Source organism: Pseudorasbora parva, chromosome 3, assembly GCF_024679245.1.
Source record: "Pseudorasbora parva isolate DD20220531a chromosome 3, ASM2467924v1, whole genome shotgun sequence".
In the NCBI taxonomy this organism is placed as follows: Eukaryota; Metazoa; Chordata; class Actinopteri; order Cypriniformes; family Gobionidae; genus Pseudorasbora; species Pseudorasbora parva.
The window spans coordinates 32,642,373-32,658,836 of NC_090174.1; the positions used below are offsets into that span (position 1 = coordinate 32,642,373).

The 16,464-nt window shown below is 38.2% G+C and overlaps 1 protein-coding gene across 1 annotated transcript; it reads left to right on the forward strand.

Annotated features, from left to right (window-relative positions):
- Positions 1-2,506: 2,506 nt before the first annotated feature.
- On the forward strand, positions 2,507-16,454 carry scn4bb (sodium channel, voltage-gated, type IV, beta b). Its single transcript, XM_067438480.1, has 6 exons — positions 2,507-2,794; positions 8,361-8,765; positions 11,396-11,559; positions 13,628-13,850; positions 13,994-14,123; positions 16,053-16,454. The coding sequence occupies exons 2-6, from the start codon at positions 8,675-8,677 to the stop codon at positions 16,135-16,137; spliced, it is 693 nt and encodes a 230-aa protein (XP_067294581.1). The 5' UTR covers positions 2,507-2,794; positions 8,361-8,674; the 3' UTR covers positions 16,138-16,454.
- The last annotated feature ends 10 nt before the right edge of the window (positions 16,455-16,464 follow it).

Here is a 16,464-nt window from a genome sequence, read left to right on the forward strand (position 1 = left end):
AGTGTGCAATGCACATTTCGGATGTAGCTGTTAAAAAGTTTCTTCAGCGATTATCATATGACTTTGTATCAGTAGAAACCCTGGAGTATATTCAAATGATTGTGCTTCCCCCCTCATATCCCCCTGAGACGAGAGATTTATGCATTTTATTTCTGGAAAAATTCCTCCAGTGATGCAAATTGACGATATTTGCATCATAGGAGGAATGTTTGGCCAAAGGCGAAAGACTACAGCCAGCAGAGGGAGCTATTTCCACATGTTTTGAGGAGCTATGGTGAGCAATCTAAGTCTTTTAACTTCTCAAATTAATTTCTATGAAAGTTAAGCTTGCAAAGGCATGAACTGAAACGCGCCAGACTGAACTCACGTTGTGAATGTATGCAGCGAGTGTAGTTGCGATTACCTCAGCTTTCATCACTAGAGCTCAGCTCATTTATCTGACTCCTGCAGTTAGAGCTCAGTGCTGTGATACTCACGCGGTGACTCACTCATTATATTGAACAGTTCAGTTTTTAATTGTAGTGTCTTCTCTAATTCAGTCACAGTAATCCAGTAGGTGGCTTTCGGAATGGCCTCACAGGGCAGCGAAGCATTCTGGGAATTGTAGTCTTTCATCCCCATGAGACCAAAATACATTTTCTGTCTTTTCTCAGTCTAGAAAGCACCAAATAAAAAAATAAAAAATCACTTTTCTACTACATTGATGACCCAGTTAAAATACAGATTCATCTTCCCAGTGCGGAATACCCCTTTTAAGTTTCGAGAAGAATACTGCATCTGGAGTGAGCACTGAGCTAGATATGACAGGGTGGAAGTCACAAGACAAGACTCTCTACTGCATCATACTTTTTTCTCCAGACCAGATAGATACTCCCTATAGCCTGACAAGCCAGACAGCTTTGACCGCGACTCTGGAAGACTTGGAGTTAAGCTTTTCTCTGAGAAATGAACAAAGAACAGCACTGAAGTCATTCTTAAAAAGGGAAGATGTGTTCGGAGTTTTGCTGACCGGATACAGTGAAGTTTAATCTGTCAACAAGCTCTGTTTCACCTTTGTTGCTCTGGTTGGTGTAGCGCTATCCTATCGCGTGCAGAGGGAGTTTGAAAGACAACCGTTTATCCCGCCCCTCGGATTGAGCCCTGTCAATGGTGAGTTTCCAGACCAAACAACTTGATGTGGGTCTGGCTTGTCAGGCTAGTAAAACGGGGCATTATAGGACTCCTTTAAAAATAAATTAATCCAGGAATTAGAAAAGGACGCCAATATCAGTTGAGTGCAAAATAGAATTATTAAGACGCTATCGACATCAAATGATTTAACCTTTAAGAGCCACCTAGTGGATAAATCTCTCGATTAGTTTGCCCCGTTTTGACTTGAAAAATAGAGCTATTTAACTACAACTAATTACAACAATTGGTCAATGAGTCTAAACAATATTTTAGGAGAATATAACTTTATTTAAAAACATACAAACAAACAAACAAAAACAAAATGCCATGCATGTTATGACAACTACACTGCAGTGTGAAACTATATGATCTAGAATTGTGTTTTCTCTTAAATATTATACTAATTTTAACTATTTAACTATCTCAGATTTTAGGTTAAAAATGATTAATAATTGTAATCATTTGTTAGAAATTTAGAAAAGTAATTAAATGTATTCAGTTACATTAATAAAGTGATTGAAATAGTTATTACATTTTACATAGGGTAACTTGTAATCTGTTACATATTGCATATACAATGTAACCTTCCCAACACTATAGAGAACACAGGCTACATTAGATCACACAAGCTAGATGGAGCCACACACATCCTCAAGTACTGAAAGTATCAGGAACAATTGCCCTGATCCAAGAAAACCTGACACTTCTGGTGCAGCCTATTATCAATACCAGAGGGGGTGGGGTTGAGAAATGCAGAGTCATAGGAAACTCAATTCTGCTAATCTATCATAGATGTGAAGAGAGAGTGAGACATTGACACATATTCAAAGTCACAGTCACTTTGCAGACACACGCACACACACATGCATGTGCAACCTACTCAAATTTGTTTATTTTTCTTCCACATTGCGAGAAAGTGACACATGTCACTCTAGTTAATAGGGGTCAAACAAACTCTTGTTGCTTTGTCATTAAGTGATGTGTATCCCAGCAGTTGAGATGCCAGAGGACCCCTTATGTTTCTTTTTGGTGCCATCCTCCCTGTTGCCTTTCTAAAAACTGCAATGCAGAAGAGACTCCGGACCCCAAATATCACTGCTTAACAACCTGAACCCACATTTACAGCTAGGAGAGAGAGAGAGAGAGAGAGAGAGAGAGAGAGAGAGAGAGAGAGAGAGAGAGAGAGAGAGAGAGAGAGAGAGAGAGAGAGAGAGAGAGAGAGAGAGAGAGAAAGGAGGAGAGAGAGAGAGGAGGTTTTGGGTTGGGGCAGTCAGCCAAGGAGGGGAAAAGTTGAGCGTGAGCCAGATTTTAGCCGATTTTTCATAGAGGAGGAGGAGGAGATGAGGTGGGGGGGGTGCTTCTGTTGAACAGACTAGCTGCAGTTGTCCTCAGACCTTCAGTGCTTCAATGCTCTTCAGTTATCTTTTACCAGCTGGACTGCATGTGTGTCTCTCACAAGGTGCGACGGTGAGAGAGTGTGTATGTGTGGGTGTCAGAGGGTGTTTGTGTGCGTGTCTGAGCAGTATTGGGACCAAAGCACTGCGGATGTGTGTGCAGCATATTCTGTGGACTGATGCCCTCTGCTTCTCCAAACAGGACACACAGATTTACCTGCTTAACAGAGGTAAGAAGCGGACACACACACACATACACACACATACGCATGCACGCTCACACACATGCACACACATGCTGACTCAACTAAAGACAAACACGCAGGTCTTGTCATTTGCACAAATTTTGGTTGTTTTGTCATAGCTGGGTGCACAAATACAAAAGTAAAGATAATTATTATTATTATTAGAAAGGTTACCTTATATGTGTGGGTGTGTGTTTATTAATTAATAACATATTATTAAATACATAAGTGTATGTATATATATATATATATATGACACATGTCCATATGACAGATATTAGGGCTGTCAATCGATTAAAATATTTAATCGTAATTAATCGCATGATTGTCTTGCGTTAACTTGTGATTAATCGCAATTTAATCACACATTTTTAGCAATTGTAAATGTATCTTAAATTAAGTTTGTAATACTCTAATCAACATGGGTATGGACAAATATGCATGCTTCATGCAAATGTACATTTATTATTAGTGAAACCATACTTATTCAATAATAATCAATACAGCATGAAGACTAGACGTATCAAAGGTCAAAGATGTTCATCTAAGAAATTGTTCATGTCTCTTGCCTAAACTTAAAAATTAAAATTAGTGATTTCTCTCATTTTAAAAATATAAAGGGAGTTTTTACACTGGCAGTTTAATTCAGAGCAAGGCACAGTTCGTATGAAAAATTGTTAATGTGTACCAGTGAGCGCACCAGAACCACACCATACCTGGAGGAGGTCCATATTCCACGAGGAGGAATATAGTGCGGCCCCTTTAAGAGATCCGCATTCCCTATTGAACTGCCGGTATTTTGCATGTGCGCGCCGAACTGGGCCGCGATTCACGTGGACAGTGTGAGGAACGCGGACTCGGGAGCGGAATATGGAATATGGACCTCCTCCAGGTATGGCGTGGTTCTGGTGCGCTCACTGGTACACATTAAAACATTTTCATACGAACTGTGCCCTGCTCTTAATTAAACTGCCAGTGTAAAACTCCCTTTATATTCTTAAAATGAGAGAAATCACTACTTTTAATTTTTAAGTTTAGGCAAGAGACATGAACAATTTCTTAGATAAACACCTTTGACCTTTGATAAGTCTATAGTCTTCATGCTGTATTGATTATTATTGAATAAGTATGGTTTCACTAATAAAAATGTACATTTGCATGAAGCATGCATATTTGTCCATACCCATGTTGATTAGAGTATTACAAACTTAATTTAAGATACATTTACAATTGCTAAAAATGTGTGATTAAATTGCGATTAATCACAAGTTAACTCAAGACAATCATGCGATTAATCGTGATTAGGCATGTGCCGATTTTCGATAATGTGATTTATCACGATAATGAATATGCATGATATTGTTATCGTGGGCACTTTAAAATATTGTAAATAATAATTTATTAACAATTTATAATTTTTTTATAATGCACTCAAGAATACTTTGGCCTTCAATGCTCAACACCGCTGTATTCTGCGTCAAAGGGTAAATGAGAAGCACATGAACGAGTGAAGGAGACGCGCTAATGATGTGCCGCTCAGTGACAGCAGAGGGCGCTGATAAACTGCAAAATGCAGCGCTTACCCCGGAAACCCCGCAAACAAACAAAAACGCCTGTAGTTTTTAGAACAGCCATTCGTTTTTGTAATCTAAATGTTGTTCATCACAGCACCAAATACTTAATACTTAAAGACTTAATAGGCTATTTATTTTCAAACTTAAACATTTTTATGTTTTAATCTGGACTACAACATGCCCTAATGATTAGAACTGTTCAGTAAAACTTTGAGACATACGACTTCATTAGTTAACCTGTTAATTCATTATTACCAAACTGACAATGAAAAATACTTATAAAGAATTAATTATTCTAAGTAATGTTAATTTCTTAGTTACTGTTTAATAACATTAAAATCAAAATAACTTTTTTAATGGACTTAAACTAAAACTAAACTGAAACTAACAATGATCAGTATTTCTTAATTAACATTAACAAAAACATTATACTTTCTGTACCAAATGTAGCTATTGCTCAATCTTAATGCATTAAATAATGAGACTTTATTGTAATTTGTTTTTGCACTTTAATCTGTTTGAAAATTTTACAGCTCTGAAAAAAATCAAGAGACCACTTAACATTGATTTCTCATTGATTTCTCAATGTTAAGTGGTCTCTTAATTGTTTTTTCCAGAGCTGTATATATTTTTGGTGCATTATTGTATTTAAACATTCAGTTATTTTTGTTATTACAAAAATAGTTCTTAAAGCTGTTATGCTAGGGCAACACATTTTTTGCAACTTATTTCAATATTGTGATAATATCGTATATCGTGATAAAACTTCAGCAATTAATCGCAAATTGATATCGGCACATGCCTAATTGCGATTGGGGGGGGGGTGAAATGCTGTTTCATGCATACTGAGCTTTTTACACTGTTAAAGACTTGGATTTCCATCCTAAACATAGACAAAGTTTCAAAAACTAATGTTGGACGTTTGATTGAGTATTTCTGTGTTAAAAATACTCCTTCCGGTTACTCACAAGTTTCGGAGAGTTTTTTGAGTATGGCTTGGCTTGACGTTACTAGAGCGGAAGGTCCTTGTATGGGCTGTACGGGCTCTTCTCCCGGTAGGGTGCGCGCGCGTAACTAGAGCGAGAGAGGAAATGCACGCCCATAAACATTCTCAGGTGCAGATCCAGTCGATCCAGGCGCCGCGCTCCACCTTATTCCTATGGGTGACTTCAACGCTTCAGCACAGCATTCCGGGAAGGCAGCGCTGCATTTGACCCCATTTGAACGCAGAAATGACGGGAAGCTTCACAACATCGCATCAGTCGCGTCTAAAAGTGGATCTCCACCGTTCACTGCTGTCAGGACTTTACCAAATCATACCAAAGAAGTGTGTTTTTGACGGAGCGGTCCCAGCGATAAAGGTTCGGTCCTGCTTTGGAAGCAGCCGGTGAGTAAAACTGCTTCAAATGCTGTTGTCGCGTGAGTAAACATCAGTAAACGACACGATCGCGTGCTTCGTCATTCAAATGCGTTTACGGACTCTATTGTTGTTCTATGTATAACGTTACACTAGTCTGACGTGCAAAACCGTTTTGCTTGCTACTGCTAAGGTTTAGTCGCATACAATAGTCCTTAAACCGAATCATGTCCTCATAAACTGCGAGTAAACACACACAAATGTTGACAGGCCACTAAATACAGTACATATCACAGAGACGGACGTCCTGCTGTTGCTGTTTCTCCTGTTCAATTTATTGCAGCCTCCGAATGATTCTGGATCATATCTATTAGCTGAGCTCAATAGCCATGAGTTTCTCCACGCTTGAGGACATCACCGCTTTGCGCGCTTGTCATTCTTTAGCTCCACCCACACGATACGCCTCCAGGCGCTCGTTTTTTTTTCCGGAAAGACTTGGTACAGCTCATATTTCTTTTATAAATATAATAAAACTAAAGAATTTTCGGAGATATGAAGGATGCAATACTACTCTATAGGTACTCAAGATTGACATTAGATTGACTGAAACTGAGTGTTTCACCCCCCGTTTAAACATTTTAATCGATTGACAGCCCTAATATATATATATATATATATATATATATATATATATATATATATGGAACCAGATGTGGAACTGATCTGTGTATTTATGCACTTAAAGAAATTGTCCATAGGTACAGATCACGCAATAGTACAGGCTTCATGTGTTTCCTGGATGCGTCAAAGGCTTTTAATCGTATAAATCATGGGAAACTATTTGGTAAATTATATGAGCGTGGTGTCCCCTTATACCTAATCAGGATACTGGAGTTTTGGTACTCTCACCAAACTATGCAAGTCAGGTGGGGGATGAGTTTGTCAACATCCTTTTATGTTTCCAATGGAGTGTGGCAGGGCGGAATTCTGTTTCCGCTGCTGTTCAATCTGTACATCTATAATTTATCAAGGGAGCTAAAGTGCTGTAGAACTGGTTGCTTGGTGGGGGAAGGTCTCATTAATCATATGCTTTATGCTGATGATTTGGTGGTACTGTCTCCTTCCAGTGCTGGCCTGCTAGCCTGACAAGCCAGACCCACATCAAGATGTTTGGTCTGGAAACTCACCATAGACAGGGCTCAATCCGAGGGGCGGGATAAGCGGTTGTCTTTCAAACTCCCTCTGCACGCGATAGGATAGCGCTACACCAACCAGAGCAACGAAGGAGAAACAGAGCTTGTTGATAGATTAAACATTCACCGTATCCGGTCGGCTAAACTCCGAACACATCTTCCCTTTTTAAGAATGACTTCAGTGCCGTTCTTTGTTCTTTTCTCAGAGAAAAGCTTAACTCCAAGTCTTCCAGAGTCGCGGTCAGAGCTGATTCGAAAGACCGCCGTTCGCCAGTTTCTGTGTTTACTAGAAGCACGCAAACGCAACTCGGCCGTCGCCATTATGGCCCCTCCCGCCGACTCTATACACGATGTGATTGGCACGTCCACATTGTGAGGAATACAGCTCAGAAGGGTATTGAGAGTTCCTAGACGACACTTGCGGGCAGATTAAATTTGCTGCCGCTAGGGTGCGTCTAGATTTCTAGGCTACTGGCCTGCAGCAACTTCTCAGAATATGCTCTCAATATGGACTAATGTTTGATATAAAATTTAACTCCAAGAAGAGTGTGGTACGGATTGCCAGAACTAAGGAGGATATGAAGTGTGTATATCCCACTTTCTCATTGACTGGTGAACGATTAGAGGTTGTAAAGAAAGTTAAATAACTGGGACATGTGATAAGAGCTGATCTTTGTGATGATGATGATGTGCAGCGTCAGTGTGGAAAACTGTATGGGCAGGCGAACATGCTGGCACGCAAATTTCACATGTGCACACCTGATGTTAAAATCTCACTCTTCAAAACTTATTGTACTCCACTATATACTGCCCACCTGTGTTGTAACTTTAGTGAGTCGAAAATGAAAAAACTTCAAGTGGCTTATAATGATGCACTAAGAATTGTGCTTAAAATTCCTAGGTGGAGTAGTGCCAGTGTAATGTTTGTGTCTAACAATGTGCCCACTTTTAATGCTGTTTTAAGAAATGTTATGTATAGATTTATGTGCAGACTGACAGAGTCTAAGAATTTGATCATTGTGTCTATAGTTGATATTTTCTAAGAGTGATACAAGGTACACATCTTGCTTTTGGAAATATTGGACCCGAAGCCTGTATATGTTTTATAAATGACTCCTGATGTGCTCATTTTTAATGTTGTATTATTATTATTTGTATTGTGTTGTCTCTATGGACCTATGTGTCTTGAATAAAAATAATACATTTAATTATGTAGACAATTTTGCCCAATTGCAAACTTGCAGTAAGTTTTTTCAAAACTTCCTTATTTAACTGGATTCTGTCAGCTAATCTCTCTTGGTCATTATATATAGGGTTATAATTAATACATATATTTATTAATACTCTTTTATCCAGGACTTTGTGGAATGTTTGTATGTATTTATGTATTGAGTCTTGCTGTTCTTTTTTATATTAATTTTTCACAGGTCAGAAGGCAACCAAAAAACAGAGTCAGATGGAGTTCTAGAAACTTCAACTTCCCAGCTGGGTAGAATATTGAGCTTCCAGATCTCTGAGACCTGGACAGGCCTTTGACAGGGAGAGTCTTACATTTGATGTTAGGAACTGTGAGCACAGATTGATCAAGTGCGCGACTGCTGAGAAGGGGACAGGTTTCTTTGCCACCCAGGCAGCATCTTGAGAAACAAAGACTTCTGGGAAACTGACGAAACTGGACGTTAACTGCTGAGGCAGGCTTGTGGACGTGACAAAAAGAAGGGTGAAGAAAGGGAAGTGCAGGATGGAAACACAAAGCAGAGGACATCTGAGAAGCGGAGGAAGCGTACCCTCTGAAAGAAGCGCTTCATGTCTTCTGCTCACACTCATCACTGGTAAGACTGTCCGCTGCTTCAACTGAAAACATGCTGTTGGCAACTATTATGCTTAGTTATGATTTTTGATAAAAAATACAACAGATTATGGGATAATCTACAGTGTGCGTTATACAATTTTAATGCATGGCATGGATATATACAGTACTGAGAACAGAACAACATACTCTCACTGACAAGAGCAGGAATTCATACTGAAAACAGTGAACTTGCAAACTCTATGCAGCTCCAATGTCCTAAGAACAGACAGACACAGATTCATCCCCGAATGTTGCATTGCAGGGAAGCTGTCGAATAAAGCGTTAGAATGGTATGAAAAGTCAGCATTAGATTAGCGGCTCAAATTTCTGACACAGTTTTGCCCCTGCGGTCGGAACTATGCACAGAGGAAACTGTGGTCATAATCACCCTGATGCTCACCCTCATGTTGTTTCAAATCTGATTCAATGCTTTCATTCTCATCATGTTAGAATGTTAACACCACTTTATTCCACTATAAGCAAATGTACTTTGACATTAAAGTCTGGCCTTCATAAGGCTTGCAGTATTTTAATTTAAATATTTAAATAGGAATATATTTCTTGATTTTAGGTTTTGTTTGTCAGTGAAGGTGATGCATCCGAGAGCTGTGTATATGGGACGTCCCGTGCTGCTCTAGAGAACATACTTTGGACCACCACAGACTAATGCATGATAAGACCAACAATAACTTCAGGAATTTTGTTAATGGCTGGTAAAGGGGAGTATCACAGATCTTTACTGCTGCTGATTTAATCACAGAATGTAAAGGAGCTGTTATAGAAGGCAAGGGATAGAAGAAGCCCCCCTTAAATAGGGTCTAAATCAAATCACCTATGTCTGGCAAAAGTCTCTTTGCTTAAGTGTCCTTCAAACATTTTCCATCATTGTTTCAAAGTATGTGCTATGTTAACAAAATTCCATTAGTAGTTGTATATTTTACTGTAAAGTAAAGTATTATGTATGCCTCCTACACTGTCAGAAAAAAGGTACATTGCTGTCACTGAGGCGGTACCTTAAGGTACAAAACCGAAATGTTACTAAAATGTACCTATGTTTCTTTAAGGTACTAATTCACACTCTTTAATAATTGATATGTACTTTTTAAGGTACTAATATGTACCATTTAGGGGTGAGTAGGTACAAAGATGTACCTTTTCACTTTTGTACCTTAGGGTACCGCCCCAGTGACAGCACTGTACATTTTTTCTGAGAGTGTAAGGTATTTTGAAAGATATATTAGTGAGAATCATTAAGTCTCGAGACTTTTTGCTCATCATCTTTTGTGCAATAAAATGTTTCTCTGAAGCAAGGCTGTACGTTTCTGTAACGGAAGCACAATGTATCTTACAGAGAACATGATGACAAGCATGTTGACTAAATGAACATTGAGTACACAGTGTTTCCAAGATCACTCGTGTCCTGGTTTAAAATATCTCCCATGAAAGGGTATAGTTGATTGGTAGGACCTCTTCACTGGTCATGTAACCTCTCCTAAAGAGTTACACAGCTGTGTAAACTCAGCACTCTCACGCCGGCTCGTGTTCACTTTTTCAAACTGTGTGCCAAGCAAACTTCTGAACACTTGACGTCAGAGAAGCCCAGGTGTCTATGTAAGGTCACAACAGTCTGAAACAGAACATTCAAAAATACATTTATAGTTAAAGATATATACACATTATATGTACACTCTAAAAAATGTTGGGTTAAAAACAACCCAAGTTGGGTTGAAAATGGACAAACCCAGAAATTGGGTTGTTTAAACGGGTCCATTTACTGGGTTCAAACAACCCAATTTCTTTTTTAAATGTACTATACATGTTGCCTTTGTTATGTAAAAAGATTTTCAATATCCAGACACAGTTTCACTGACTGTTAGCTTGCAAAATTGCATTTACAAACTGATTAATAAATGATCCTCACGAGAAAGCATGCAGTTAATTCACTACTTAAACTGTGCCTCGTATACATTTCAATTAAAGAGTAAGAGTAAACACCAAGAAGAGAAAAGGTTAAATATAGATGACTTAAAACTGTTATGCACATGAAACAGTGTCTATCTCTCTTTAGAACCACATCGGAAATGTGAAAGCTGTTATATGAACCTTGCTAAACCATGCACTGACATATTCAAAGTCCATAATCCGCTGATGTGTTCTGAATGGTAGAAAACACGTTATAGAACTGTCCACGTTATAGAACCTTGTCCACTAAAAGTGAACACTAAAAGTATATTCTCCAAAGGAAGGCTGGTGGCACATCATGCAGTATATACAGAAGGAAAAATAATGTGGTGTGGCATATTGTATACGACTGGTAACTAGAAGGTTGCTGGTGTGAAACCTCCCGTGAGATGATCTCATGATCCATGAGAAGTATACATAAGTTTTAGGAAAGAATCACTTTGGGTGAGAAAGAAGGATTGTTTGTGTTTAAAGTGTATTTGCATCAGTGCACATCTCAGTTTGTTATTATCATAATATCTTACTGACCTTCTTACTGACTAAACAGTTACTTCTCTCTCTCTTGTGGTTTTAGGGACACTGTGGGAAAACAACTAGGAACATTTCATTTCAATTTACGTCTTTGTCTGCTTTTTCTTCCTGTTTGAGGTGTGTTATGTGTTAATGCTCTGGAGATGAATACTGGCAAGATCCCATTTTTGGAAGCAGTGAATGGCAGCACAGTCCTTCTGCCCTGCACCTATGCCAGCTGTATTGGGATCACTAACCTCTACTTCAAATGGGAGTTCAATGATAATGGCACCATGCGGAAGGTAACAGATTTATTTGTGGGATAGATACACTGATGTACCGGTAATAAGCCTACTCCATTCCATTGTTAAATAGATAGTTCACCCAAAAATGAAAATTAGCCCATGATTTACATCATCCTGTATATTACATTCTTCTTTCAGATGAAAACCATCTGAGTTATATTAAAAATGTCCTGGCTCTTTCACGCATTATAATTGCATTGCCTTGATGAATAATTTAAAAGTTCATAAAAGTACATCTATATATCATATAACTGCTCCACGTGGCTCTGGGGGGTTAATTGCAAGGATCTTCTGAAGCGAAGCGATGAGTTTGTGTAAGATAAATATCCATATTTAAAACTTTACCAGCGGTATGCAAGTTGACTTGCGCTAATCTGTCAAATTCGCTGCCATTTCTCTTTAAAATTATCGTTTAAGACTTTTAATTCCTGACCGATGTTTTGTTTTGCTCTATCCTCTGTGCTTCTGTGTTTGTCAATATGCATGCATCAATGATTCAAGGGTTAAGGGTTACTCTTTTGCCGTCGATTTGTGTACAGCTGACCGCTGGAAGCATTATTTTAGTCTATAAAGTTTTAAATATGGATATTTTTCTTACACAAACTTGCCACTTCGCTTCAAAAGGCATTTATTAACCCCACCGGAGCAGTTATATGATGGATATGATGGACTTTTATGGACTTCAAAAACAACCCATCAAGCCCATGCCATTTTAATGCTTGGAGTTATTTTTTTTTAAATAACTCTGATTGCATTATTCTGAAAGATGTTACTGACTTGAGGGTGAATAGGCAAAAATAATGGATTCATTTACATTTTGAACTATCCCTTTAATGCAGAGCATAAAAGACACACTTACAAATAATTGGCATAGAATAGAAAAGAATCAAACATAATTTGCCACACAAGCTAAACGAAAATGCTTAATATTAGGCTTAGGCTACAACCAACTTTACATAGTTTAAAAGTCTGAGAGCCCATTGAAATTGTAATCTAATTTTAAACTTGAAAATACATGTTTAGGTATTAGAAAAAAATGTATCTGCACTATATATTGCTCACATCAAAAAAGTAAATTTGTGACATTGATCAGGAGAACTCCTTCAGGTCTTATTCGCGTTATCCAGCAGTCTGACATCTTCTCACGTTCATACAAACACAACTGGCGCCATCTTGCGTCTCATTTATTGATTGAAGTGAAAAGGATCTCAGAGGATCTTAGTACAGTAGGCTATTAATATTACCGTTGATATTGTTGCAGTGTTGGTTCTGTTGCGACCGATTGCTTTACACGTTGTAATGATTTTTCTTTCTTAGCGGAAGCTTAGATAACAGGTAAAATGATCAAATAAACGTATGTTATGTCAACGTATTTATTTATTTGTTTGTTCATTCGTTTGTTAAGCAGTCGTGTAATGATATATACATTAGACAGATATACAATATCCCGATAAGCTTCTCATCTTCACCTTCTCGGGGTTTATTTTATAATGACCTGTTTTTTTCTGTGTGCATTATTTAGGCATAAATATCTAACGTGCATAGGCCCCTACTATTCTGTTATAGGCCTACATAATCACAACGTCACTTTTCACGCTGTATCCAACTTCTGTTTGCTTCTAACAACCATTCAAAATCTCATTTAAAAATGAGTTACTGTTGCTGGTGTAGCCTAAGTCTAACACTGAAATATAAATAGAATGCCTCACTTTCATCTCGAGCTGGTTTTGTATGCTTTCAAGGACACTCGAGGTGGAAGGGGGCAGTTCTTGAAATCATTCCATTGACTTAATGTTTCTCAGCGGCAAATTCTGTGCCACACAGCGCAAGTGTCCTTTCAAGTATCAAAGATGGCAACAAATATATAGATATATAGGCCTCCGAGTCTTCAAATCATCTGTGCATTCTCTAGCTCTATTTCTAACAAAGTTAAGGATTGTGTAAAACAGTGACAATTTAGCCTAATCATTTGCTTACAGTGTCTGAGCCAATGTGAAAGTTTGTTAGTGTAAGTTTACATATGCTAATTTTAACATTTATAACTAAAGATTTCTCTTTCAATCAGATGGTTGATTCTGTGATTCCAACGGATCATATGGAGCCAAATAAGGTGAACATTTTCCGTGAAAGGGTTGAGTTTGTTGGCACCAGTAAAGGCAACAACATCTCCATCCTGCTTTGGAACATAACATTCGAGGATGCAGGTGTCTACACCTGCTTTGGCAAAAACCCCAAAGAGAAGGGCAGGAATCACAGCGCCTTTTACACTCTATACGTTGTAGAGGAACGTAAGTGTGGCAGGGTGGGAAGAGAGGGAGTTACAGAGAGAGAGAGAATAAAGCATTACATTTCAAGGTCATTGTTAAAATAACTTTGCTGCTTTTCTCATTCTCTCTTTTTTTGTCTTATTCTCTTGCCACCCGTCTTTCAGTAAGGCAGGTCGATAACACGCTCACCATTATCATTGCCTCCTGTGTTGGTGGATTCATCGCTTTTTTAATGGCCTTCATGCTGATAAAGAACTTCACTCTGTTCGTTCTCGCAAAGATTGAGGAAAAAAAGTGAGTTCACACAGCCTTTATTATGTATACATAAGAAAGACTACGAGTACATGTGCCCTTTTAAGTGACATTTACCAGATTTTGATTGTCATTGAAATAGAAAAACAGTACTGCCTGGCAATATTGTAAATAAAGGTAAATGAATGACAAAATAACTGATATTATATAAAAATATCAATCACTCAATGTTTATTTATAGAGCACATTATTTTATTGTTAATTATTATTATTAGTGGTAGTAGTATACAGTCTTGTTCAAAATAATAGCAGTACAATGTGACTAACCAGAATAATCAAGGTTTTTAGTATATTTTTTATTGCTATGTGGCAAACAAGTTACCAGTAGGTTCAGTAGATTCTCAGAAAACAAATGAGACCCAGCATTCATGATATGCACGCTCTTAAGGCTGTGCAATTGGGCAATTAGTTGAATTAGTTGAAAGGGGTGTGTTCAAAAAAATAGCAGTGTGGCATTCAATCACTGAGGTCATCAATTTTGTGAAGAAACAGGTGTGAATCAGGTGGCCCCTATTTAAGGATGAAGCCAACACTTGTTGAACATGCATTTGAAAGCTGAGGAAAATGGGTCGTTCAAGACATTGTTCAGAAGAACAGCGTACTTTGATTAAAAAGTTGATTAGAGAGGGGAAAACCTATAAAGAGGTGCAAAAAATGATAGGCTGTTCAGCTAAAATGATCTCCAATGCCTTAAAATGGAGAGCAAAACCAGAGAGACGTGGAAGAAAACGGAAGACAACCATCAAAATGGATAGAAGAATAACCAGAATGGCAAAGGCTCAGCCAATGATCACCTCCAGGATGATCAAAGACAGTCTGGAGTTACCTGTAAGTACTGTGACAGTTAGAAGACGTCTGTGTGAAGCTAATCTATTTTCAAGAATCCCCGCAAAGTCCCTCTGTTAAAAAAAAAAGGCATGTGCAGAAGAGGTTAAAATTTGCCAAAGAACACATCAACTGGCCTAAAGAGAAATGGAGGAACATTTTGTGGACTGATGAGAGTAAAATTGTTCTTTTTGGGTCCAAGGGCCACAGGCAGTTTGTGAGACGACCCCCAAACTCTGAATTCAAGCCACAGTACACAGTGAAGACAGTGAAGCATGGAGGTGCAAGCATCATGATATGGGCATGTTTCTCCTACTATGGTGTTGGGCCTATTTATCGCATACCAGGGATCATGGATCAGTTTGCATATGTTAAAATACTTGAAGAGGTCATGTTGCCCTATGCTGAAGAGGACATGCCCTTGAAACGGTTGTTTCAACAAGACAATGACCCAAAACACGCTAGTAAACGGGCAAAGTCTTGGTTCCAAACCAACAAAATTAATGTTATGGAGTGGCCAGCCCAATCTCCAGACCTTAATCCAATTGAAAACTTGTGGGGTGATATCAAAAATGCTGTTTCTGAAGCAAAACTAAGAAATGTGAATGAATTGTGGAATGTTGTTAAAGAATCATGGAGTGGAATAACAGCTGAGAGGTGCCACAAGTTGGTTGACTCCATGCCACACAGATGTCAAGCAGTTTTAAAAAACTGTGATCATACAACTAAATATTAGTTTAGTGATTCACAGGATTGCTAAATCCCAGAAAAAAAAATGTTTGTACAAAATAGTTTTGAGTTTGTACAGTCAAAGGTAGACACTGCTATTTTTTTGAACACACACCTTTCAACTAATTGCCCAATTGCACAGCCTTAAGAGCGTGCATATCATGAATGCTGGGTCTTGTTTGTTTTCTGAGAATCTACTGAACCTACTGGTAACTTGTTTGCCACGTAGCAATAAAAAATATACTAAAAACCTTGATTATTCTGGTTAGTCACATTGTACTGCTATTATTTTGAACAAGACTATATATAATATGATCTCCCTCTCATTCTGCTGATTTTTTTCTTTGTCTTTTTCAGTAAGGAGTGCCTTGTCACCTCCTCAGGGATCGATAACACAGAGAACGGTCTGTCGGGCTCCAAATCTACACCAAAGAAAGCATGACAGCGTGCATTCAAACAGTCACACATGCACGTGAAAACATGGATCAGCCATCATGCTGTGCCCTCTCTGTTCATTCACATCCGTGTTTACAAATGCTAAACTTCTGTTTTTTTATCATAGAGCAATGGTAGTGTAAAACTCATTTGTAAGATTTTCATTCATAACAGACCCATGGATGATATTCACATGGCTCATTTTAAACATTAAGTTGCCTCATAAACACGGGTGTAAGTGAAAAGAGGGCATTATGTATTTCTGCATATATTTACTTTTATATATGCATTTAAATATGCACCACATGCAGTCACATGCACTTTAGTTCACCAA